We start from the raw sequence: 26,593 nt of genomic DNA, 5'->3' as shown, positions 1-26,593 counted from the left end.
AGCAGTGTAAGGAGTCTAGTTACTGTTGAGCTGTAGTTATTGTTGATAGGATAGCTTCATGTAGCCGTTGCTTAACTTCACCAAACAGTAGGTTCAGAGCTAATTATTAGTTAGACTACAACTCAAATATTGTTCTTAATTAGGTCATTAATAATTTATGCCTAGCTTATATTCACTCGGACGTAGTTTTTTCTCCCCAGACGCGGTTTTTCTTCTGACGGACAGGGGCAATAAACAATTTGTAACGAACTAACAAGTTTTCTACTGAGCCCAAATCAGGCGGAAACCTCTTGACACATTATAAAAATTGGCTGACCTGGTCCCGCAGCAAAGTTTACCGTAAAAGCTAAGTCCCCCAATTTTGAGAAACAGCAAGGTGGAGTTCAAAATATATTGTGGAAGTCAATATATCTAATTTTCACTACAAATGGATTCACAGGTGTGAACCTTCCTTATTTGCCAGCTACATTTGGTTTTGAGCAATCCCTCTTAATTGGTGAATAGCGGTAATAGGGCTCCTTCACATTTAGCTCTTTAGAGTGGGTATTAGTTGTGAAGGAAAAGAAGGCGGAAACTGCTCTGACATCTACTAATAAAGAGACTACAGAAGAAGAGGAAGATATTGCCTCTTCTAATCATCTAATCTAAATCTAATCTAAATACAATCATCTAATCTAAGCATGAATTATTACAAGGTGAAATAAGCTCCCTGCACTTTGTGTATAAGGCTTAGCATTTGTCGGGAATGCTAATACTCAGTTTGATACAACATGGCTGAATGTTTACATTAAAAATACCCAACTAACTCAATAGATGTTTTATATATATATATATATATATATATATATATATATATATATATATATATATATATATATATATATATATATATATATATATATATATATATATATATATCAATCAATCATTTATTATCCACAACTACAAGACAATAAGTAGTACAAGTGGAGTATAAACATAATAATAAAAAGGAAAAACAAAAAAGAACATCAACAAACACTACAATTAAATTAAACTAAGAAAAGATCTGTAAAAGACCGTGGTCAGGGCCAATATTACAAAAAGCATCAGCAGAAAGCTTTTTGTGTAGGTCACCGAGCTTTTGAGTTACATCCGTAACATAGAAATTTTTAACTAGATACCGATTTCTAGTCCATGGTGGCAGAGAAAGAAGAAATTTGCAAAATTTAAAATATGTAACTTTAATCTTATTTAAATCATTTAGCTTAAGAACAGAATGAACAGCCAAAAAATACAGTACGAAATGATCAGAAAAAGTCGAGAACAACAGCCCAAGAGATATTCTTTTACGTTTCCCACAGTTTGCTACAACTTTTTAACAACTAAGCTGATTTTTTGTGACTGCATCAGTAACAATATGTTTACGAAAGAGAGCTAGAGGATTAGAAACAGTAATACCAAGCCACCGAAAGGAAGAGACAGAAAGTACAGAAAATTCATTACATACCAGAGGAGTAGACGAAGACAGATTATAAGATAAGAATTCACACTTGTCAAGATTCAGGGATAGACTAATATTTAGAAAAGACCGAGAAACTAAGGAAACCATCGCAGAAAGAGCAGACTTAGTACGACTAATCAACAGAATGTCATCAGCATAGGCAATGTAAGAAATATCAGTAGAACCAGAAAAATAAGTACCTCAGACCTTTTCCAGAACAATAGAAATACAAACTTTGACAAGGGTTGGGGATAAAACATCTCCCTGCCTTACACCGCGAAGCACTTTAATAGGTATTTCTGGAGAAGATTTTAGGCGGAGGTAAGAATTAGAATACCAAAACCGTAAAAGGTAAATAACCGAAAAATTAACACCAGAAAAAGCCAAAAAAAAGAAAAGCTGGTTATGAACAACAGAATCAAAAGCCATTGAAAGATCAAGTGTACAGAGATATACGCCTTTACCCTTAGACGAATTAGAAAGTAGAATAGAAGAAAGGACACGACGAGCATGTTGGCACCCCACACCAGGTCTGAAACCAAGTTGATTTTCACCAAAGAAAGAAATATTTCGAGTTAAATTAGGTAAAAGAATATACTCGAAGACCTTGCTAATATTGCAAGAAACAGAAACTGGACGGTAAGAAGAGCAATCTGTTGGCGGTTTACCTCTTTTTAAAATTGAAGTCACGCTGCCACACAAATAACTTTCCGGGACGACAGAAGATGCCAAGCACATTTGAAACAAAAGCGCAAGATGTGACACAAGTTCAGCACATTGGGGAGTTAGGTGCATTTTAGAGATACCATCAGCATCAATAGATTTCGACTTTAGATGATTCAAAGCATTCAAAACTTCACAACGCGATATAGGCAAAACATAGCGCTGACTTAGAAATCTAGGGACAATTTTAACAAAAGCTTCACCAAACTTTCTATGAACAGAATAATTCAAAACGGAGAAAATCCTCGAATAATATGCATGCCAAGAACTTAGTGGAATAAGCATTACTACTTACATCAGAATCGTCTGTTTTACTTGAATTAATTACTTTTCTCCAATCCTTAGGCAAAGATTGAAAATCAAGCCCTCAGTATCAGACGCTTTTTAGGTACTTCTTGAATTATAATTTAAGTTTTTGTTTAATAAGAAAAATATTACAAGACCTAGGCCGACCACAATCTGTCCAAATTTTTAGCCAAAATTTAGCTTTGTTTTTAAAGATCCGATGGCTGGGGTCGAGTCACTAAAGAAGACTTTTAATAGTTTTTCAGATTCATATTAGTGGGCAAAAAACAATGTTAGGTTCTTTCATGGCGGAGAGGATATAAGAATGATGTCGGTCTTTCGGATATTTAGCATAAATGAAATTCTGACTACACTGCATAAGCTGATAAGGAACATAAATCGTGCTTAGAAGTGCAGTCAATGTTGTAAGATAAACAGACAAATTCGCATCATTCCAATCAGGCTTATAAAACCATTTAGAACGTACCCCACAACTCTTAGAGACACTCCCAGCACAAACAACAGACTTTTATAAACAAAAAAACAGCGGAAGGTGATCGAGATCATTCTTATCAATATGAATCGTAACGGGCGAGCAGACTAGAACTACAGAACAAATTACGTTGTCAATATCTGAACTACTACCAGAATGGTGAATATACGTATAATCATGGGACTTCTGAACAATTTTATAAGCCGGGAGAGAATCAAAAAGCTGACCATTCTTTACATTATCAGAAACCAGATCGGTATTAAAATCACCAGCAATAACAAAATGCAACCCGTTATCCGATATCTTTTGAATTAAAGTTTTAAGACCATTACAAGCACAAGAGAAATTCTGAAGTGAACGAATGGAACGATCATTATATGGCAGATACACATAAATTTATACAATATTACCAAAACACACCGCAAGAAAAGTGTCATCTGATTGGAAAAGCACAGGACTCGCACCAGAAATATTTTTCTTAAAAACACAAGCTAAGCCGCCAGGAGGGCGGCCACGTTTAATTTTACCTGGACGCACAAAAACAACGTGATCACTGCTTCGTCTCAGCAAATTTTCACTAAAGGTAGTCAGTAAATGTTCTTGGAGACAAACAACGTCGTAATTAACATACAGATTCATTTCTGAGAATAGACCTTATCAGTGATCTTCTTAATCACAGGGCATCGTATGCTGTAAGAAGGATGAGATCCTCCACAATTAGCACAGTTCGGAGATTCCGTACAACGATCACTGTTCGTAGATAAATGCGGCCCAACACAACGAGCGCACTTAGGAGTGCAACTAGTACATGCACTTTCCAAATGCCCAGGAGAACGACACTTGAAGCAATACTTTGGCAATTTTTTGAACTCATAAACACGGAAGTTTTCATACCCAATCTTCATACCGTTTCGCAGAAATGATACTTTGGAAATCACGTCCGCAAATTCAAACTTAACCGATTTGCTTGTTCCAAATCGACTAGACCCGAGTATACCGAACTGGTTCCATAGCATTTCAAGGTCAAAATCAGACGGGACTTCTCGAATAACACCAGTGTGTTTTTTAGATAAAACTTTCACACTAGAACCAGGTAGAGCTTCCTTTGCTGATTTGCAAAAATCTTCAGTTGCAGATTTCTCAATATTCACCGTCCGCCGCTATTTAGTCGCTCGCACTCTTGCCAGCCACCAGCTGATGACCAGAAATTGAGTCTATTACTGATTTTCGCTTTAGCGGGTCACCATGCTCAGGCGGGGGATCGGAGATCAAAATTGTAGTGAAAAAGCGTTCTCTCTATATTTAAACGATTGTCATGCGTATCACACGCAGCAGGTTGGCTAATCACAGGTATTTGAGGAAAGTTCAGATTGTACGAATCAATCTTGGCAGAAACTAGCGAAATCGCTTGCTCAAGGCTCGTAAGCTTGGCTGTGACGTGTGTAAACGCTGTAGAAGAGATAACAGGGACTTCTGTTGGCCTTTCGATGTCAAAAAAAGGGAGCTGTTTTCCACCGGTATCACATTTCTTCATAAAGTCTATAATATCTTGCAGGTGACGGAGAATTGCATTAGTGTCCCTTCTGACAGGGGGGTCATTTTCATTCACAAAACTCAATGGCTTTGCGTTTTCTGACTTAACAGTTTCCAAATCTTTAAAAAAGTCCACTCCTTTCCGTAAAATAATGGCTTCATCAACACCACTTAAATTTTCAAGAACAAAGTTCAACAGCGGTGAAAACAAAAGCTCGGAAACGCTCATCTCGTTATATATTCACTTCAAAAATAATTTAAACCAACACACGCGATGTACACGTGATGGTCAGGCAACGAGCGCTGAATAATAGTAAATTAAGTTCATTAAACATAAACTTCCCACACAGGCTTGTTTATAATCCAGGAGAAAGCTATTTTTTTCGTCTGCATTGATATAATCCTTTGCAATAGGTTTAAATCCAAAACAGGTTTTTCACCGTGAAGTCTGAATGAACACTGTATATATATATACAGTATATATACAGTATTATATATATATATATATATATATATATATATATATATATATATATATATATATATATATATATATATATATATATATATATTCGCCACTTACGAAGGAGGGAAAGGCTGGGTAGGAGATTCAAAGGATTGAAATCCATACAAGCTGGTAGTATATATCTTAAAAGCCATGATTGATAACATATTGCATTTTTTTCTTCGAATGAAGTATTCTTTGGGTTGGACGCTATATATTTCTGTTGTCCCAAATTTGGACCTTTTCATCACAACCTTGCCCGCTCTCGGCTACTTTGTGGATATTCTGCGATCAGCTTTGGCAATTTTTTCTTGGTGATCGATAATCATTTAAGTGTATGTCTGTGCGTGTATTTAAATAAATGTAACACTTCTTTCTTCTTTTTCATTTTATTTTAATAAAACATCTTTTGTCTATTTTATCATTTGATTTGTTTTTCTTTCTTGTCCATTTACTTTCTTCTTGCTTCCCAAAAAGTCTAGAACATGTTTTAACTGTTTTTAAGCTAAATTTAAAATTTCTCATTTTGGGAAGGTTTTTTGGAAGAAACTGCTTTTTAATTTGCTTGAAGTTTCAAAATTTTGAGTTATGAAAAATTTATAGCTTTTTTACTCGAACTCGGAAGGTCATATTTCGATAACTTTTTCAGGGTTTGCCTGTTATAAACGATAACAGGATTGTCTGCCTGTTATTTCAAGCAAATTAATGGTCCTATGTCAATTCTAAATTCTTGGTCAACCTTCTTAAGACCATAGGCGGGCGTACCTTGTTTGCCACTCATTACAGGCAATCTAACGGTCTTATGTCAATGTTAAATTCTTGGTCAACATGCCTGAGACTCTTGGAAGGCATGCCTTTCCAAAAAATAACAAACAAGTATGTGTCCAATAAGAGAGTCATGTATACTCCCGCCATTTACCCGTGCCCCAGCCATTTAAACATTTAACTCTCAATTACTTGGACTATCTGTCTTGGCTTTTCTCTGTCTACAATTAGCCAAGTCTTAATGCAACCTGCAAAATACTTGATAACTTCAATTCAATCCCTGTATCGTTTATAAACGATACAGAGTTGGTAAAGGGGGAATATGCTTCTTAATACTGGATAGGATAAAAAGGATAAAGATTCTCTATAGCCATCGATACCGGATAGGACGGCAAATCTACGCTTCAGTTGGTGTGTCGTTTTCATAGGGATAGGTAGCAAGCATGTCGCCGAGCCTTGCGGCAGCTGGAATCGAACCCTGGACTCGTATTGCCAAGCAGAGCATCGCTTACCACAGGACATTTAATGCTGGACCATTTATAAAGTAAATTTAGATTATTAAGCTCTATTAGAAGTCTTACCGTCTCTTATGCTGTCATCATCTTCTATAACACTAGCTGGAACAGCAGAAGTGCCATCTGCTGATTGTGCTGCCAATTCCACGGTATTATTCCTCGGTGCTGGTTTATTTGGCGACTTTGAGTTTTTCCTTTTCTTGGTGTAGGGTAGGGACCTCCTTGGACGTTTGGTTTCCACTGGCGTTTTCCCCTGACTTGCCGTCGTTTTGGATGATCTTTTGGTCACAACTGGGATTTTTGACGGTCTTTTCGATGGATGAGTTTCGAGCAGAGGGTCGACAGGAATCGAAGAATCTAAAGTTGTATATATATAATACCGAAAATATATTATAACATATTATAAATACCATGATAAATATTATAATAATATATTATAAAGAAAAACAGTAGAAAGATTAGTTCTCATCTTCAACCGGGTTTCATGTCACCTGATCGATCAAGCCTTTTCCGGAGGGCAAATATTAGGATGGTTTGATATTTTTGTTTTCTTAAGTTAGTTAGTTCTTTGGATTTGAGATCAACATTCAAACTGCTACAACTATTGAGTCTAAAATATTTAAGATAGAGGTAGACGCTCTGTCATTGTTATCAACTGTTTCCACTAAACCCATTATTATGCTTATCAAATTCATTTTTTGCACTAATCTAGAAACTGAGTTGGTATTTCTGCTGTATTTACAGTGCCAGTATTTCTGTCTTCTTTGGATCATCCTACGATTGTATTAAAATTACTCTTGCTGTTTATTCAATTTAAATAGTGAGCCAGTAAAACTACAGTGCTTTGCCTCGTGATTTTACCGGCTCGCCAAAAATATTGCAAAATATTCCGTTTCTTGATTTATGGTCTAGATAAGAAAAATCCTTTCTGTTTCGGATCAGACAAAATGTGTTTTCTAGCCGGCAAAATTGTGTTTAAAGTAAACAAATGCTTCCTTTTAGGAAAAAATACACTATTGGCAATGCTTTTTTTTTATAGACATTCAAAGCATTTTTTTTACAGACACTTTCCAGGAAGCCTCCAGAAATTTTCACATTCATTCAAGAGACACAGGATGACATCATTCGGTCGCTTTTGATTGATGAGATTGACTGTTTTGTGTGAGAACTTAGCACAAAACAACCAATAAAAAAAAATAAAATAAGAAAATAAAAAAAAAAAAAAAAAAAAAAAACAGTAAAATCAATGAAAAGTTCACTATCAACACTCATTTATAGATAAAACAAAAAAAAAATATTTGAAAAAAGAGGAAACGAAGGAAAATTTAGAGAAGGCAATTAAATTGAGGGGAAATATAGTAACGTCATTCTGTCTTAGGTAACTATTCATAAGAATCTTTTCCTAAAATTACGTAGCTATTACTGCTTCCATCAGGAATTACCTGCCAGTATTGACATGGCGACAGAATTTAGTAAAAAAAAGTATTGGAAAAAAGAAGAAACGAAAGAAAATTAAAAGACAATTAGATTGAGGGGAAAATTAGCAACAACATTCTTTCTTAGGTAGTTGTTCAAAGGGGTCTTTTTTTTTTCTAAAACTAGGTAGCTGGTACTACTCTCAATCCTGACATAAATACAAGAATTGAAATGACGACAGAACTTGTTTTTTTGTTAATCCGGGTTGCAGCGGTAGCTAGCAACCTAGTAAGAGACGATCACATCCAATGTTAAGAAATATAAAAACCCATAACTCCTAAAAAAAGAGTCCGATCAAATCTTTAGTATAGAACAATGTTCATAGAGGAAATAACAGAGTATTCAAGAAGCAGTAAATCTCAGAGAAATTTACTAACAAAATTCTTTTTTTGTTAGGCATTCAAATGACTCTTTTTTTCTAAAATTTTCTCAGAAGCTTTCGGAAATTTTCGCTTGCAATCAAGACAAACGAGTCGGAAAAAGGGCTCATATAATTCTGCTGCTTGTTATCTCCTGTTAAAGATTATTTTATCTAAGTTCTGCAAAAAAAGAGATGAAACTCTTTTTACAGTAATTATAGCTGATACAAAACAAACATATATAGCCTACATATAACATAGGCTACATAAACATAATAAATAGATAAAGGCTGAGTAGAAATAAATCTGCACCGGGATTTGATATATTTCATCACAATATTATAAAACTTTATTTGGTCTCCAGCCAAGGAATTTAGCCGAATTTCAATATTATAAGGAAAAATTATACAGAGAAGCGGAAATTAAAAGATTTCGGGCTCAGCTAAAAGCTTAGTCTAGCTTATAAAAAACCGTTAAACTCTGAATTCAAGTATTCACGTAAAAGCAATCATTGACTCAATTGTGCTATCTCATCCAAATTGATTTATTCACCAACTTAGTGGTGATTTTCTTTACCGATTTGTGTTTAATGTTGTTGGACTCTGACATTAGCTCTTGCTAAGGATATTTTGGAAAAATTTGTAAGTTTCTGCACGTATTACAAAGGGAACTTATGGCAAAATTTATAAGTTTCTGCACATATTACAAAGGTAACTTTGGCAAAATTAGTAAATTTCTGCACGTATTACAAAGGAAACTTTGGCAAAATTTGTGGTTTTCTGCACGTGTTACAAAGAAAACTTGCCAAATTTGTGAGTTTCGGCACATACTACAAAGGTAACTTTGGCAAAATTTGTGAGTTTCTGTAAATCACAATTTATCCATGCTATTAAGACTTGGTGGTCAAATATATCTTAATTTGTCCGATTTACCAAGAAAGCAAAGCAAAAAAAAAAAAAAAATTAAAGAAAGAGAAGGGAAGAGAATAGGGGTTGGAGAACAGGCATAAGAAATAGAAGGAAAGAAGATAAAAGTAGAAACTAACTTTCTGGTGCAACTGGCAGAAGTGGAATAGTAACGGCAGTATCAGTGTTTTCTGGTTGAGCTAGCGACATTAAAAGAAGGTTCTGGGGTTGTGCCATGTCTGAACTGTTCCTTATCTCTTCTGCTTCCATGTGTAGCTGATTTGGAGAATCTTCCTGAAAAAGGAACAAATTATATTTTAGTATTAAATTTTTCTGGCACCCAGGTGCTTCTGCTACAGTAAAAAACATTACCTAGCTTTTCTGTTCTATTCACAATGCCCTAAGCTGCAGGGTGTCAAGTACCCAAATTTGGGGGCCAATCTCTAAAAAAATGTCACCCCTCCCCCATGAATCGTGGTTAATGACACAAAAACACCGTTGGTTTTTTAGTCACTGAAATAAACTTGTTTTTATAGTTGGGGCTCTTCTAGCCGAAGCATAATCCTGCACGCGAAACTATGAAGGGCAATAGTGAGGGCTTTGGTGATATATTCACTAAACCCCTTTAATGTTAATCTATAAAAAAATTATAGGATGACACAAAAACACCGTTGGTTTTTTAGTGACTGAAATAAACGTTCTATATTATATTTCCGTACTAATACTAGAACTAGTTCTAGTACTAGTAAAAACGTTCTATGTTTTTTTTTATAGTTCTAGTACTATAAAAAAAACGTCGTATATTATATACGGCGTTTTTTTATTGTTTTTTTTTTCTAGCCGAAGCATAATCCTGCACGCGAAACTAGGGAGGGCAATAGTGAGGGCTTTGGTGATATATTCACTAAACCCCTTTAATATTAATCTATAAACAAATTATAGGATGACACAAAAACACCGTTGGTTTTTTAGTGACTGAAATAAACTTTTTTTTATAGTTCTAGTACTATAAAAAACGTTCTATATTATATTCGCCGTACTAATACGAGTACTAGTTCTAGTACTAATAAAAACGTGCTGTTTTTTATAATTCTAGTACTATAATAAAACGCCGTATATTATATACGGCGTTTTTTTATAGTTTTTTTCTAGCCGAAGCATAATCCTTCACGCGAAACTATGAAGGGCAATAGTGAGGGCTTTGATGATATATTCACTAAACCCCTTTAATGTTAATCTATAAAAAAATTATAGAATGACACAAAAACACCGTTGGTTTTTTAGTGACTGAAATAAACGTGTTTTTATAGTTCTAGTACTATAAAAAACGTTCTATATTATATTCGCCGTACTAATACGAGTACTAGTTCTAGTACTAATTAAATAAAAAAAACAAGTTTTTTTAACTGAAAGTAAGGAACGACGTTAAAACTTAAAACGAACAGAAATTATTCCGTATATGAAGGGGGCTGTCCCCTCCTCAACGCCTCGCTCTTTACGCTAAAGTTTTTTTATTGTTTAAAAAAATAGAGTTGTGAGAAAGTCAAACTTTAGCGTAAAGAGCGAGGCGTTGAGGAGGGGACAGCCCCCTTCATATACGGAATAATTTCTGTTCGTTTTAAGTTTTAACGTCGTTCCTTACTTTCAGTTAAAAAAACTTGTTTTTTTTATTTAATTTTTGAACGTTTTTGAATTAATGCAGGTTTTGATTTTGGCTCACCGTACATGAATAATTAAAACAAAATTTGCATATTATATTTGGTTAAATGGCTTTCTCGAAACTTGTTTAATTTTATTTACGAACGTTTTTATTAGTAATATATATACGTAACTTAGAATTAACTTACGTAACGAACTTCTATATTCATAAATTTTTAACACGTATATTAGGGGGTTCGCCCCCTAGTCAATACTCTGATCTTTAAACTATAGTTCGATTTTGTTTTCCAGTTCTTTAAAAATGACCTCTTAATCACAATCAGTTGATCAGTTGAAAAACTTGTTTTTTTTTTATTTAATTCCTGATCTTTTTCTTTAATAATGCTGGGAAATCCGGCGCCCCCTTCATAGCAATGTCCCTTCTCCCATGAAAACTTCCTTCATGGAAAGATCCTTCCATATGGCCCCCAACCCTCTCCTTCCCCCACCTACCAGAAAAAATCTCCTCTGAAAAAGTCTGTATACTTCCCAATAACCAATACTATATGTTAACATTGAGTAAAGTTCATAACTTTCAGCCCTCCCCCTGGGGACTTTGGGGGATCAAGTCATCCTAAAAGACATTTTTATCATATTTTCGACCATGCTGAACAAAATGGCTATCTCAAAATTTTGATCGGGTGACTTTGGGAAAAAAATGAGCGTGGGAGGGGGCCTAGTTGCCCTCCATTTTTTTTTGTCACTTAAATAGGTCAATAGAAATTTTAATTTCCGTTCAAATGAGCCCTCCCACGATATTCTAGAACCACTGGGTCGATACGATCACCCCTGGGAAAAAAAAAACAAAAAACAAACAAACAAACAAACAAATAAACACGCATCCGTGATCTTTATTCTGGCAAAAAATGCAAAAATCCACATGTTTGTAGATAGGAGCTTGAAACCTCTACAGTAGGGTTCTCTGATACGCTGAATATGGTGGTGTGATTTTCATTAAGGTTCTATAACTTTTAGGGGGTCTTTCCCCCTTTTTTTGAAAATCAGCCAAATTTTCTCAGGCGCGTAACTTTTGATGGGTAGCTCTAAACTTGATGAAAGTTATATATTTGAAATCAGCATTGAAATCTGATTCTTTTGATATATCTATTGGTATCAAAAACCCGTTTTCTAGAGTTTCGGTTACCATTGAGCCGGGTCGCTCCTTACTTACAGTTCGTTACCACGAACTGATTGATTAAAACGTTCTATGTTTTTTTATAGTTTTTTTCTAGCCGAAGCATAATCCTGCACGCAAAACTATGATGGGCAATAGTGAGGGCTTTGATGATATATTCACTAAACCCCTTTAATGTTAACCTAAAAAAATATTGTATCCACGATCAAGTTAAGAAAATGAATGTAACATTTTAAAACATCTATTTTAATTGACTGTAAATCATGACACTCTTTCTTCTTAAATAATTGAAAAATTTGGCAATTTAATTTGTTTATTGAATATTTTTTATAACAGAATTTATGAAACTCAAAATAATTAAATTTTTTCAATTTATTTCGAAAATTTGTATTTTTTTAATTTTAATTTTTTAAATTAAAAAATTACTTCTATTAACGATCGAATCCCAGAAGACAAAGCCTATATAATATGCAAAATCTTTGTCGTCCATTCACTTGCAAGCCCAGAGGACATTATTGGTCATGAGTTTTGGAATTGTATTTTCATCTCCGATCAAAATGCGCTGAAGTGGGGGAATATCTGACAATAGAAATAAATAAATTTTGCAACCTTCAAAGGGCTCACAGAACTGATAGACTATCTGAATTAGTCTTACTCTATGTCTATCTGCCTTAGGATGATAGACTATTATAAAGAAATGAAATTAATCATTTTTTTTGCAACTTTGAAAAAGTTAATATAACTGACACTCAGATTGTAAAAATTTATTTATTTCTGTTGTCAGATATTCCCCCACTTCAGCTAGACTTTTTATTTTGTTATAAATAAATTTCTTTTCTAATAATACTCACATTTGACACACATTAGACATATTTAGGCAACATTTTAGAAGAAAACAGAATTATCCCTTGGTGACGCAATAATCGTAATATATTTAGCCGTATCGTGAGGCAAAATAATAATTTAGCCCTATCGTGAGGCAAAATTTAAATCGGTGAGGCAAATTTAAATCATTCTCTCAGAAAAAGTCTAATTAATATAGTAATTCTGAGTCTGTGAATTGATAAATCTAAGAAGTGGTATTAGAACCATATTGAAGGCAATGCTATAAAGCTAAAGAGTAATTTTAAAAGATTTCTTTACCTAAATCCTTGAGCCAAAAAAAAAAACATTACAAAAAAACTGTATTTTTGCTTTCTTCTAATAATCTAATAACATGGGCTACGCCCTTTCATTCTGCCCACGCCGATATGTCTTATTTGGTTAGTAAGTTTGAACTGTTTCTTAATAAGGTATGGTTTTTCTATTTATTACTAAGGTAAATAGACTCCTTGACAATCATAATATGTACAAAAAGGGGAAAATACCAATATAATCGTAATATATTTAGCCCTATCGAAAAAGATTAGCCCTATCGAAAAAGATTAGCCCTAATGAAGCACAAATGAAATCTATCCTGTAAAAGCTCCTCTTTTTTAGGCAACTGGAAAAGAAGAAAAAAAAATTTATAACGCAAGGCAGATTTTCAAAAAAAAAAAAAAAAAAAAAAAAAAAACTGCTGTACAAAATAAATAAAAACTAGCCCATGTTGTAAGAAAGATAAATTCGAACAGAACTAAATTAGCTTTATTCAATTAAAATAATTTTCCTCGTGCAAAAAAAGATTTGCAAAACACCACTTTCCCTAAATTTAATCCCTTTTGACACACTTTTCAAATATATTGTCAATAAGCTTCTATAATTACTTAAGCCACGCATAAACGCAAACACAAGCCCTCAAGACCATCAGCCCTTCCAATATTTTCAGATGTATGTAAATACTCCAATAATTTCATAATGGCTTATGAAATTTACTAATTTTTGGGAAATAATGTGTTTTTTTAGAAAAAGAACTATTTTTGTTAATAAAAAAAGCTCTATATTCAGAAAAGAAGTTAACACGAGGTGGAAGCTTTGTATATAATACTGCCTAACTAAAAGCCAATTTTTTTCAAGGATATTCTTAACAAGGCCGTATCCAGGGGGGTTCCCCGGTTTGACCCCCCCCCCCCCTCTGAAATTTTTGACCGAGTCGAAAATTAGTAAAACCTTAGTAAAAATTAGTAAAATTAGTCGAAAGCCGAGTCGAAAATTAGTAACCCCCCCCCAAGAATAAATATCCTGGATCGCTCCTGATTCTTAATACTGTAATCCCCCCCCCCCCGAAAAAAAAATCAAACACTGTCACAATTAACCTACAACAAACACTAATAGAAAAGAAAACACAACCACGCATAAATAAGAGCAACCCTACGAGAGATAATGATAATGGAAGCACACACATGCTGTTCCGATTATTCTGACTTTCTTTTTTTCTCTCTTCAGCAAACAAACAAAATCGAACAAAAAAGAAACTGTCCACTTAAAGCAAAAATCATGAGTCGAGTTTTGCAAAAGAAAAAAACGATTGGTTTTAACTGGGAAAGAAGAATTCCTACCCTCTCTCTCTCCATAAATTCCCAAAACAACAACAACAACAGAGTTCTCAAAAAGTTCCCCAAAAACTGTTTAAAGTTTATACAATCACTAATTGCATAAAAAATTGTTGAAAAAACATATCTATAGAGACATAGGCAGTGTATTTCAGAAGCCCACGGGGTATATGCACAAAAAAATGGAAATCACTAACAAAAAAAAAAATTACACACCAAAACCAATACAAAGCGAAATATACCTGATCTAAAAACAAAATAACCTAACCGAATAAACCTACTTTCCAGAATGTCATGATGCAGCAAATTAATCTCATGTAAATATTTGTTAATATTCAGCACCAGGCACTCCCAGGGAAAAAGGGTCTAAATCCTCTTCCTCCTCCTTACAGAGGGGAAAAGGACACTGTCCCTCAGGAATCACAATTTTCCTATCAAATACCTTTTCCTGCTCTGGATTGGAGGGCAATTTGCCCTTAGTTATACCCATCAACAAAAACCTTTTCCCAGTAAATCAGATTTAAAATAAACTTCCTCTCAAAAATGAGATTTAGCCAAATTATAGTAATTCAATCTTGCAAAATTGCCAACCAGGCCCTGCGAAAGATGAATTTGTTCATAAAATAAATATGAAGTATCTAAAATAAATACCTGACTTTCTAAATATGTAACTAAATCACAAGAATCAAGACCATCTTTCCATAAATAAGGCTTTCCCACTCTTTCTAGAAATGATTTAATTTTATAAAACTTTCAAATGCATATCTCCATTGTAACTCTTGTTCTCAAAAAGGATAAACGAAGCTAAAGGAGATCCCCAAAAAGAAACAAGATCAGTATATTCTGATTTCAAACAGCTGAATAACAAACTTGGCATTAGCTTGAATGGTAAAAAACTTGAATTTTAGTGTTAGCACTAAAGTTCAGTAAGTAACTTACTACACACATACTTTTATTAAGTTTTAGACTTGCAAAGATTGCCAGAGTCTAAAACGCAACAAGTTGTTCCTTTAAAAACTAAATGCTAAAAAAAAAAGAAAAAAAGCTAAACAATGTATGAATCACAGAGGAAATACTCAAAGGACATTCTCCTAATTCTCAGAAGGAATAGAAAAGTTGAATAAAATGGAAAAAATTCCCGAAAACTAAAATTAGCACATTTTCGTTTGAACAGCGGAATTGCTTACTCTTTCAAAAGGCACATTAGGTTCGTTTCCATCCGTTGAGCACCCGTCTTCTTTATTTTCCTGATTCATTTTTTTCCGCCGATTTTCTTCGGCAAGTTTTTTCAAAGCTTCAATTCCTTCAGGTGGGAGTTCTGGTGCGACAACTTTTCTTCTTCCTTTTCTTTTGGGTACGATAATTGAACCATCAGAATTATCTGGCAACACAACCCTCTAAAAATATACAAAAAGTATCTTAAATATTTCTTTGTTATATTGATACAATTATGTTTCATCATAATATTATTGTTTAGTCTTTTTCAGTCGAAATTGTCACTGACAACACTGTTTTGATAAATCCCGCCACTATATGAGGTGGCACTTCCAAGTACTTAAATAAGGAAATGTTTAAAACCAAGGATAATTCCTGATTTAAAATTTATCTCAGGCAGTTCTGTCATAGCTTTTATCCAGTACGCTTGCAAATTAAATGCAAGTCTTTCGATATATAGGTCTCAATATTGATTCCGAAACACATAGGAAATAAAGACTGTGAGCCACAGCTTGGCTCATACTAATGGGAGAATGGCCTAGAAGTTTCGTATTTCGTATCGTATTTCCTAGTCAAGGAGAATGACTTGGTTTTTGTATATGAGATAGGGAGGAGTATTCTTAAGCAAAGTTAACTTCGTTCGGTTATACCTAGGTAAGCCGCTCTGACAAGGGCACTAAGTCTTGGCTGTTAGCTTCAACACGCTGGTGGCTAGCAAAGTTTTAGACATTCCGACACTGGCAATAAGTGAGTTAAAGGAAAAACTAGTTTCATAATTATATTATAACAATGATATTATCTTAAAATTTAAAATAATGAACTATAATAAAAATCCTAGTGGTATATCCTTTGGATGGGGGTTTGAGTCCAAGTATTGCCAACCCTTTGGCTTAGGGTTAATGGTATGACTCCACAAGCTCAACCACCGTGAGCTTGAGGAGCTTACGGTTAAACAAAATCTAACATAAACTCTGAAATATATATATATATATATATATATATATATATATATATATATATATATATATATATATATATATATATATATATATATATATATATCTACATTTAATAAATCGTGTGTTCATATGTCTATCTATCTACATTTGGAGCAAATTTTCAGCTAAACTGAATATTTTTTAAATTTAGAAATTAGAATTTGAAAAACATGTGAATAGCAAAATCAGAAACAAAAATGGCGTGATAAAAATGTCAACAGCATAAACGCTCCATACATCAAAACTATTTAAAAATGGGAATTGTGTACCTATTTTCATGTATTTCAATAAGGGAATATAATAGTGAAGCTTAGTTCACTTAGTTAGCTTAGTTAGCTAATAGTTAGCTTAGTTCTATTAGTTAGCTTAGTGCAGCGTTAAACCAGTTCTGAGGAGCGCTTTATTATTGAACTGAACTAAGTTTCATTAAAATTGAACTGGGTGTATTGAACTAAAGTAACTAAAGTAAAGAACTAAAGTAAAGTTTCTTGTGGATTTTTTTAAACGCCATTTTTGAATAGGCCTACACCTTCAATTCCGAAACGCTTTACAATATAATAGCGTTTCTATTATTAATTAAACCAGTCATGTGGAAAGGCAAGCTTTCAGGCCCCCTTGCCACTCAAAATTTTCAGATTTTTGCAAGTTCCCCATTGGCTTCATTACTTTTTCATAAAACGTGTAGGGTTTTGGGGTGTTGACCCTGCTTTTCAGGGTATAACGAGAGAAGGAAAACCTCTTGAACAAGCACATCATTATTAAAAAGGTCAAAAATGCGTATCTCAGCTGTTTTTTTTATTCCCAGAAAGGATAAACGTCAATTGTCGAGCAGGACGTAGAGTTCAGGTGCTTCGGCAACACAATAGAAATTTCAAGGTCAAGCGAGCGGTAAGTGCAGCTGAGAACAGAAGCCAATGGAACTTTTAACCAACTAAAGCCAGTGTGGTGATCGAAAAGGTATTCTGTGAAGCTGAAATAGAGGCTATTTAATAGCAATGACTTTTCTGCACTTTTCAGCAGCAGCTAGTGCAGGAAATGAATCAGCAACAAAAAAGACAGATTCTCGACTTCGAAAATAACCACCTTCCAAGGGTCCTGATTAACGACTGGGATATGACGTTACGAACCAGATTGTCCGTTCTACCTCAGACCAACCCATGGTTTCAGACATCGGTCAGAATCAAAGGTGGCGCCATATTGGGGACATACTTTGTCTATGATCTGTCCCTAGACAGGTCCAAGAATGGCAAACTCAAAGACCGCAGAAGGGATCGACCATAGTACACCTTACGTCCTACTTATCACTGGGACCCTTTCAACATTGACATGGCGAGCCGACCCAAATGGGAAGATATCAGAGCAGTGGCACACAGGTGGGATGACTAGTAGCTCTTAGTGCATGTCCTGGGTGCTTCTCGTGGCACAGGAGCACCATAGGAGGTAAGTTAAGCGAAAACAGATACGCGAAATTAAAAAAAAAAAAAAAAAAAAAATCAATTATCCCTTTTTTCAATCATACTGCTTAAACGAAGTAAGTCATTCCCTGCGTACATGGTATCTCTGCTCAGATACATTAGTAAGTATTTAGCTTGAAGAACTTTGCTTCAATTTGGCTTCAACAAATTGTTTCTTTAAAAATAAAACGCCAAAAAAAGCTGACAAATGCATGTCTCCCTGTAAAGCGCATTCTCAGAATGAACAAATTAAGCTAAAGGATATCTGAAAAAATCAAAAAAGGAGTAAACTTTACACATTTTGAGTTGAACATATAGCATAGGCAGAGCACTCAGGCAGGATTTACGGTTCGCTATTTGGGACCGAGTGTTTGGAATGTGCTTCCAGCGAGTATTTAAACATTTAAATATCTTTGTCTCTCAATTACTCAGACTATCTGTCTTGGCTGTTTTCTACAATTAGCCATGTTTTGATGCCTACTACAAAATACTTGATTTTCAATTCAAAATCATCGGATCAGAATCTAACACACAAGCATTTGTCCAATAAGAGAGTCATACTTACTCCCGCCATTTAATACATTGTTGCCTCTCAATTACTCGGACTATCTGTCTTGGCTTTTTTTCTACAATTTGCCACGTTTCTTGTATATTGTTGTCAGAGCTTTGTTTCTTCTTGGATTAAATCGTGTGTTTTTTTTAATATAGTTTAATCAAATTCAATTAAAAAAAAAACAACAAATAGCTTACGTGTTCAACAGGCACACTAGGTTCATTTCGGTTTACTGAACGCCCATCTTTTTTATCTTTCTGCTTCTTTTTATTTCTCCAATTTCCTCCTACAAGCTTTTTCAAAGCTTCAGTTGCTTCTGGTGAGAATTCTGGCGCAACAATCTTTCTTTTTCCTCTTCTTTTAGGCACAACAATTGAACAATCAGAAGTATCTGGTAAAACAACAGCATAAAACACAATAAAAAAAAGATATGAAGCAGTGGCTACTGGTCCGAATACTGATCGGTCTGTAACTCTGCCAAATGCGGAAGAAGCACATAACTAAGATGAACGAAGAATGCCTATATAAGCACAACTAAAAATAAGCACAAAATAGCACCATAATAAAAGTAAACAATTGAACCATCAGAAGTATCTGGCAAAATAACAGCCTAAAACATAATAAAAAAGACATGAAGCAGTGGCTACTGGTCGGAATTCTGATCGGTCTTTAAATCTGCCAAATGCGGAAGAAGCACATAACTACGATGAACGAAGAGTGCCTATATAAGCACAATTAAAAATAAGCACAAAATAGCACCATAAAAATGTATACAATTGAGAAGTTATATACCATGAAGTAACAATACTGATTACCACAGGAGCATACGTAGTCTAAACCCCAGTATACGTTGTATGAGCACAAAAGAAACGTTTTTACGGAATGTCGTAATGTCTGGACAATCGAGCCAGGGTGACAGATACTTAATCAGGGGGAAAAGGATCCAGGCTCGTGCCCCCCCCCATCTCCAGATGTGTTTACATAATTCCCTATGCTTTTCTATGTTAGATCCGCCATTGAACAACCATTTGAAAGTGTTTGTTCAAATTCAGATGACAAATTTTACTGATCAGAGTTCACTTTAATAAACGGTAAGTAAAGAGCAACTCACGCTAGCAGTAAGACTAAAGACAATTTTTTTTTAATACCAATAAATACTTCAGAATTATTCTCTTTTTTTAAATTGGAATTACAAACATTTATTAATCAATAAGTTTAAAGTTATTCATCAAAAGTTATGAGCTTAAAAAAAATCTACTTGATTTTAGAAGAAGGGGGAAAACATCGTCAAAATGGAATATGGTCTAAAGTCTAAAGGAAAATCAAATCATGAAAATAACACAACAATTTTGGCTGGTAGAGAACCAAAATGACGCCAGATGGCGTTTTAGCAGTCAAATGGCTCCAAATTCATTTTATAATGCTCACAACCCTATATCATACAATCACAGCCCCATATCATACTTACAATCACAACCCTATATCATACTTACAGTCACAACCCTATACCATACCTCATAAAAACTTCAATTTTTGAGACATTAAGAGTTCCCACGCACAACCAATGGCGGTAAAAAAAAAACAATTCTAATTAATATTCAAATCTGGGACTGATAGGAGTCTTTAGCCTTAAAAGCTTTATAGTCTCTGTATCTCCCATTAATCTACCTAATTTCCTTTGACTATTTATTCATCCATTAACAACAGGGCATTCAATTTCCTCAATACCTATTTAAAAGCTACAAAATGGCAATTTTGTATAATATTACGTGTCGAAAAGAAATAAATGTAAGTTAAAGTAAACTAGTAAAGCAAAGTAAAGTAGTAAACTAAGGTAAACTATAAAAAGAAAGAAGACGAATTCAATAGTAAGTAGTTCTTTCAAATCCAACTTTAGGAGCTTTGTGAAAAATGTATATAGCATTTTGAAATAGTATATTTTTTCAATTAAGAAAAGCTGGAGGAGGGTTAGCTAGTTTCAACCCCACCCCCAACCCCACAAAAAATCTTTGACTCATAAATTTTTTGCAAACCTACAGTTAAAAAAATCTCTTGTTTCATGCCATTTGGACCAGTCCACGGGAGGTTTCATGCCAGTCCACGGGAGGTAAACCCCTCCTTTTTAATTTTTTTGGGGCCCCCCCCCCCCCCGAAAAAACCTCTCCCAACCAATTTTAATTTTTGACCGTCGCGTGCTTTAGTGTCAGTCTTTAGTTGTAACTTAAAGTTACAACTATAAAAAATAATCACATTTTGCCAAGAATAGGACGGGGCATTTATTCGCCCTGACGCGTTACACTCAGGCATTGTTTGCATTTTACAGAAAATGTACTGCAATGTAAAAATACTTAACTGATCACTACAGATATTTCATAAAAAACTGAAATTTGAAGACTTTTCGATTTTTTCAACGAAATATTTGAAAATCACCTAAGCTTAAAATAAAAAATTAATTCAGCCATTCAATATAATTTGTACGAAATTAATTCTGCTGGGTGCGAGGAAGTTCCTTGAAATTTAATTAATTTTCTGAATTAAAATGCAGAGTTTGCATTAATTCTAAACTAAACTATGAATCAATTTGAACGTCCCAGAAGGCATTAGATCTAAAATGTCATATTGCATTAGCCTTTGACGTCATAAATTCCTGTTCAGGTAAAAATCAACGTTTCAAAATGGGGTGGAGCGGGGATTGTGAATTTTAAATGTGAACTGGAATGATGCTTTATAATCCGATAAAATGCCAAATTAACGTCATAAATTGACGTCATCAAATGCCTTGGACGTCATAAATTCCTGTTAAGGTAAAATTCAACGTTTCAAAATGGGGTGGAGCGGAGATTGTGGATTTTAAAATGTGAACTGGAATGATGCTTTATAATCCAATAAAATGCCAAATTAACGTCATAAATTGACGTCATCAAATGCCTTGGACGTCATAAATTCCTGTTAAGGTAAAATTCAACGTTTCAAAATGGGTTGGAGCAGGGATTGTGGATTTTTAAATGTGAACTGGAATGATGCTTTATAATCCGATAAAATACCGAATTCAGTCAAATTTATCTACCGAATTAGATATATTATATTAAATATAAAATACCAAATTAATCTACCAAATTAAATTTTTTAAATCTGGTCCCTACGGTTTTTTTAATTGAAAATACTTTGAGCATTATAGGAAAATTAATGAAAAAGCACCGATATGACACCGAAATGTTTGGACTTTGATTAGTGCTGCTATAGTATAGTCTTTCGGTTTTTTTTTGGTTTTTTTTCCCTCTCTTACGGTTTAAGTTCCTTCTGAAACGCAAGATTTTGCCACAAGTCTACAGCTGTAACTTGCACCGAAATTACAAGATACTTGCACAAACTCGTATCCAGGATTTTTTTACGAGTCGGAAAAATATTTCGGGGGGAGGGGGGGGTCAAATAACCTAACCCCCCCCCCCCTGGATACGGCCTTGTACCTACATTATCAAAATTTTAAATTCAAATCTGTTCATTCACTGAGCCATAACTAAGATATTACTAAAAGTTTTACTTTAGGACTGATCAAAACATGCTTACAAATAGAAAAAAACTCCATTTTTCAACGATTTTCAGTCAATTTTCGACGCCTTTTTGAATTTAAAAAGATGTGAAGCTCATTTCAAAATGTAATTCGGCAGATGGTTAAAATACGATCTCAACTAACAAACGACTGCAATTATTTTTCTCGCGCTAAAAAAAAACAAAAACACAGCAATACAGAAAATAACATACCAAAAACTTACACGGAGAGCGTAAACCTTAACTGATAAATTTTCTCATTAACTAACTAATGAGATAACTAAAAGATAGACACATCTTTAGAATCAGAATTTCATCCTTAATCCAAACATAACATTCATTTGCGTCAAAAATGAACTTGCGAAAAATCTTAATCCTTAAAACCTTAATCCAATGCATTTGCGAAAAATGAACCCCACCCCTTTACAAATATGTACCCTGAGTTGTATATATGCAATAAATTTTCCATTATTTTGACAAACTGTTGAATCAGTTTGAAGAAAAGAGTGACAGGAGAATTCAGTGCATATATACAACTGAAGGTATATTGCAGATTAGGGCGGAGAGGTTAGAGTTCATTTCCGACGCAAATAAATGTTATGCCTGGGTTCAGAATGAAATTTTTATTCTAAAGATATGTCTATCTCTTAGCTATCATTAGTGAGTTAATCGGAAAATTTATCCCTTAATTAAAATTTTTATCCGTTTCTAAACTTTTTCCGATGCTATTTTTTTTTAAATAAAAACATGGTAGTTTGGAGAAAAACAAAGACTCACTCTGTTTGATGATTTCGGCTTAGGATCGCTAGCCTCAATGGGAGCTTTAGCAGGTCGGCGCTTCGATTTTCTTGGCTCGACGACTAAAGAAGCATCTTCATCAATGGAGTTGCCCTATAATGAAGACTCATAGTAAATTAGGAACCATTAGTAAATCAAAATACCTCCCAGTAGGGTTTATTCCATAAAAAATAACCCACTGATTTCGCCAAGCGATAGTTGCACCTACCTGGTGCAACCTGACTTTAAAGACGAGTTTTAAGTTGGGCATTTTTTTTTTTTTTAGAAAGAGATATATTTATTAAACAAAAAAAAACAGTATCAGTATTAACAGCCACCCCGAGAAGAAGAAAAACTTGTTCGAGGGGGTGGCAAAAATAGATTAAAAAACAACACAGGACTAAATAAATTATGAAACAACCAAAACAAATCGTAAATCCTATTCGGCACCACAAACCGTACAAAAAAAAAACAAATTCAACATTACTTTTAAGACCATACCCATATATTACATACATTCTGTATGTAATAAAAAACATAAGAAACTAATTAGCGAGATATTTACCGATTTAAATGTATTTGATATAAATTAAACCCCCATAACACCTCGAATTCTCGGGCTTCCTTCTTCAAAGAGGTGCAGTGCAAGATTTTCTTTTATTACTATAGAAATTTCTTCTTCTTTTAGACGTTTGTATACAATGTTAGGGTTCAAGCAGTTTTTGCTCAGCTCCGCAAACACCTCTGGTTCTGTCGAGCGATTAGCTTGCGAATGAAGATAAGCATATATAAGGCAACAGTGAAGGCCGTCTTATTCTACGTGGTTGAATCGTGGCCTATCAAAGCAGCTCAATGACGTAATCTAGAGGTTTCTGTTCACCGTTGCCTACGTTCAATTTTATGCTATTATGTCAGGACTTTGAACAACGGTTTCCGCTGACGTTGTTTCAACATCAAAAATCTCAAGCGTCATTAAGCTCGTCATTAAGACGATAATCGAGATCTAGAACCTGCTGGAGGTTTCCACATATTCGACCACAAATGAGACAAGCGCTGGCTGAAGTTTGCGGAAAAATTGGCACAAGACCGGCCATCATGAAAGACCCTCATTCAGAAGCTTCATTCGTATGCTGGGTTAGGCGGAAACGTCTGGTCCTGTTGCAATGTACAATATTGTCAAATATTATAATAATTTCGCCTCTATTAAGCCTAAAGAACATATCTGACATTAAAACTTCTGAAATAATTGCCAAAAATCATGTGCTGAGAGTTAATCAGCAGGGCAATGTACATCTAATCAAATACTGATCCGCCTGAACTACATTATTCTGCTAATCCTCCCTTTGAGAACAGCTTTGCAAACGGTTTTCTACCACTAACTCAGACGAGTGGAAATGTCAGATATGACCTTCAGACCTAACTGCGACGTTTGTACAACGTTTATTTTTTTACCTTTATTCTCACTGAATAAACATTGTAACAACATTGCAACCAGTCACATACTACTTGGAATTAATCTTAGCAGGTATGTAAGGTTAGGGATTAAAAATTACAAACACCAGTTACAGTATTATTCAGATGAAATAGAACAGCTAAATCTAGCTCAACTTTAATTAATTATAATTTAGATTTTAATTCTAGATCTGAATTTATTTGGGTCTGGTCCACACGTTTCAGAGAGTAGGAAGAGAGTTTCTTTCGAGCTTTGCTCTTAAGCTTATTTTCACACATTATGTTGAGTAATTAGGGCTAGGTTAGTATCTAAAACATAGGCCACCTAAACAAAATAGACACAAATATGTCAATGGTATACCCAAGGCCGTATCCAGGGAGGTTACCCGGTTTGAACCCCCCCCCCCGAAATTTGAGTCGAAAATTAGTAAAACCTTAGTAAAAATTAATAAAATTAGTCGAAAACCGAGTTGAAAATTAGTAAACTCCCCCCCCAACAAAAATCCTGGATCCGCTCTTGGGTATCCCTGTTAGGAATGGTTACTTTATCTCCAGTACAATGTAAAACAAGCACAAACAAATAGATAGAAAATAAAACCACTCATAATCCATATTTAGGTTTTTCTATAATTAACATTATCAATTTCATGAAAAAATAGATGACCTCTCTTTTCATTCCCACAGACACACTTGATCTTCTTCACTTAAATCAGTTTCCCACACAACCATATCCAGAGGAGAGGAAGGGATATGGGTCGTAACGAAGCACGTAAAAAAGAATTATTTGTGTCCGGTAGACAAAGTCCATGGGAGGTAAACTCCTTTTTCTTCATTATTTTAGTAAGCCCCCCCCCAAAAAAAAAATAAATTGGGGACCCCCCTCCCCTAAACAAAAACCCTGGATAAGGCCCGGAATCACACCCTCATTGGTGTGTACCAAATAAAAAAGTTTGGCCTAATCACACCGTCTTCCGCTTTAATATGAGCAAAAAAAAAACTCTTTTCATCTTTACTTTATTTATTGCCATTGTTTTTCTTTCGCTGTTAGCTATTAATTAGCTAAATGGTTAAGTGTATGCAACCACCCAGCTAAGAGTATTTTTTAGAATCCTTCTTTAAGGGAGTTACTAACAGTTCAGTTAATTTGTATTTTGTTTATAATAACGCTGAATTGACTATAAAATATGCGGAAAATAAACAATAGAAACAGCTGTACCAATTTCGGAAAATCAGGCATCAATAATCAATTACTTTTTGATACTACTATTACTACTACTAATAACCCACTACAGCACCAAACCGCCTGAGACCATCATAGCTACACACGCTCCTCCTCCGTCCCAATCTATTTAGTCTCCCTTTTTACACCCTCCCAAGAAGTCTCCGTTTCCCTTAAACCTCTCCTTCAAACATCCTCCCACCCCATCTAGGGGCAACCTGATTTTCGTTTGGCCCTACAGGGTTTTCCGACATATCAGCAGAATATATTCTAGCCATCTCAACCTTTCTTTCATTATAGCCTTAGAACGAGGGATGGACCCTCATTTTTCGAACAGCTTACAGCTTGAGTTGCGGTCAAGCAGTCGGGTATCCAAAGCAATCCATAGGCAATCTCTCTGGAAAACATCCAGCAAATCTTTCTCCTTTTTTTCTGAGCGCCCAAGCTTCAGAACCATATTTGACCACTGTCATTACTGAGGCTTCGAATATTCTAATATTGGTTGGCAGACTTATCTTCCTATTCTTCCGAACCTTTTTCTACTGTAAAAAAAAAACTCTGGCCCTTGGCTATTCTACTTTTATCATCTTCACTGCATCCACCCTCTTTCCTAATAATACAACCTAGCTAAGTGAAGCCGTCCACTCGATCGATCTTCTCCTTACCAACATCAACTCTACGCCTTCGTTTATACCTAGTCTTAGTGACTTAGTCTTTTTGATATTGATTTTGAAATTTTTTAACATTGATCAAACTTTTGATAGGTGCTGAGTAATTGACTCAAATTTTCCCTAGCAATCAATAGCTAATACTGTTGATGTGATCTACTATAGATAGTAGTAGAATCACAAATTGTACTTTTTAGCCCTTCATCTAGGTCCAGACGAAAATCAAGATGTCCTCGAGTGGGGTGACCATGGGAGGCCATGAGAAAGGAAATTTAAATTTCGTGGGAGGGAATAAAGAGTGAAATTTTAAACTGATTAGGATGAACTCGACCCGGTGGAGATGGAGCAAGCACAGCTCTGTG

At 34.7% G+C, this 26,593-nt stretch overlaps 1 protein-coding gene across 1 annotated transcript in view; it reads right to left on the bottom strand.

Annotated features, from left to right (window-relative positions):
* Positions 1-26,593, bottom strand: part of LOC148945648 (uncharacterized) — a 105,733-nt gene that overhangs the window by 33,541 nt on the left and 45,599 nt on the right. Inside the window, exons 5-10 of the mRNA XM_089098527.1 lie at positions 22,893-23,006; positions 19,149-19,176; positions 18,764-18,957; positions 15,534-15,743; positions 9,183-9,336; positions 6,369-6,659 (exon numbers count right to left, since the gene is read on the bottom strand). Of these exons, the coding sequence (XP_088954653.1) occupies positions 6,369-6,659; positions 9,183-9,336; positions 15,534-15,743; positions 18,764-18,957; positions 19,149-19,176; positions 22,893-23,006 (991 nt within the window). The remainder of the gene's footprint in view (positions 1-6,368; positions 6,660-9,182; positions 9,337-15,533; positions 15,744-18,763; positions 18,958-19,148; positions 19,177-22,892; positions 23,007-26,593) is intronic.

This window comes from Artemia sp. Qi Xiang Cuo, chromosome 12 (assembly GCF_049724085.1).
Source record: "Artemia sp. Qi Xiang Cuo chromosome 12, ASM4972408v1, whole genome shotgun sequence".
NCBI classification, from domain to species: domain Eukaryota; kingdom Metazoa; phylum Arthropoda; class Branchiopoda; order Anostraca; family Artemiidae; genus Artemia; species Artemia sp. Qi Xiang Cuo.
This window is presented reverse-complemented; position numbering and strand designations above follow the sequence as displayed.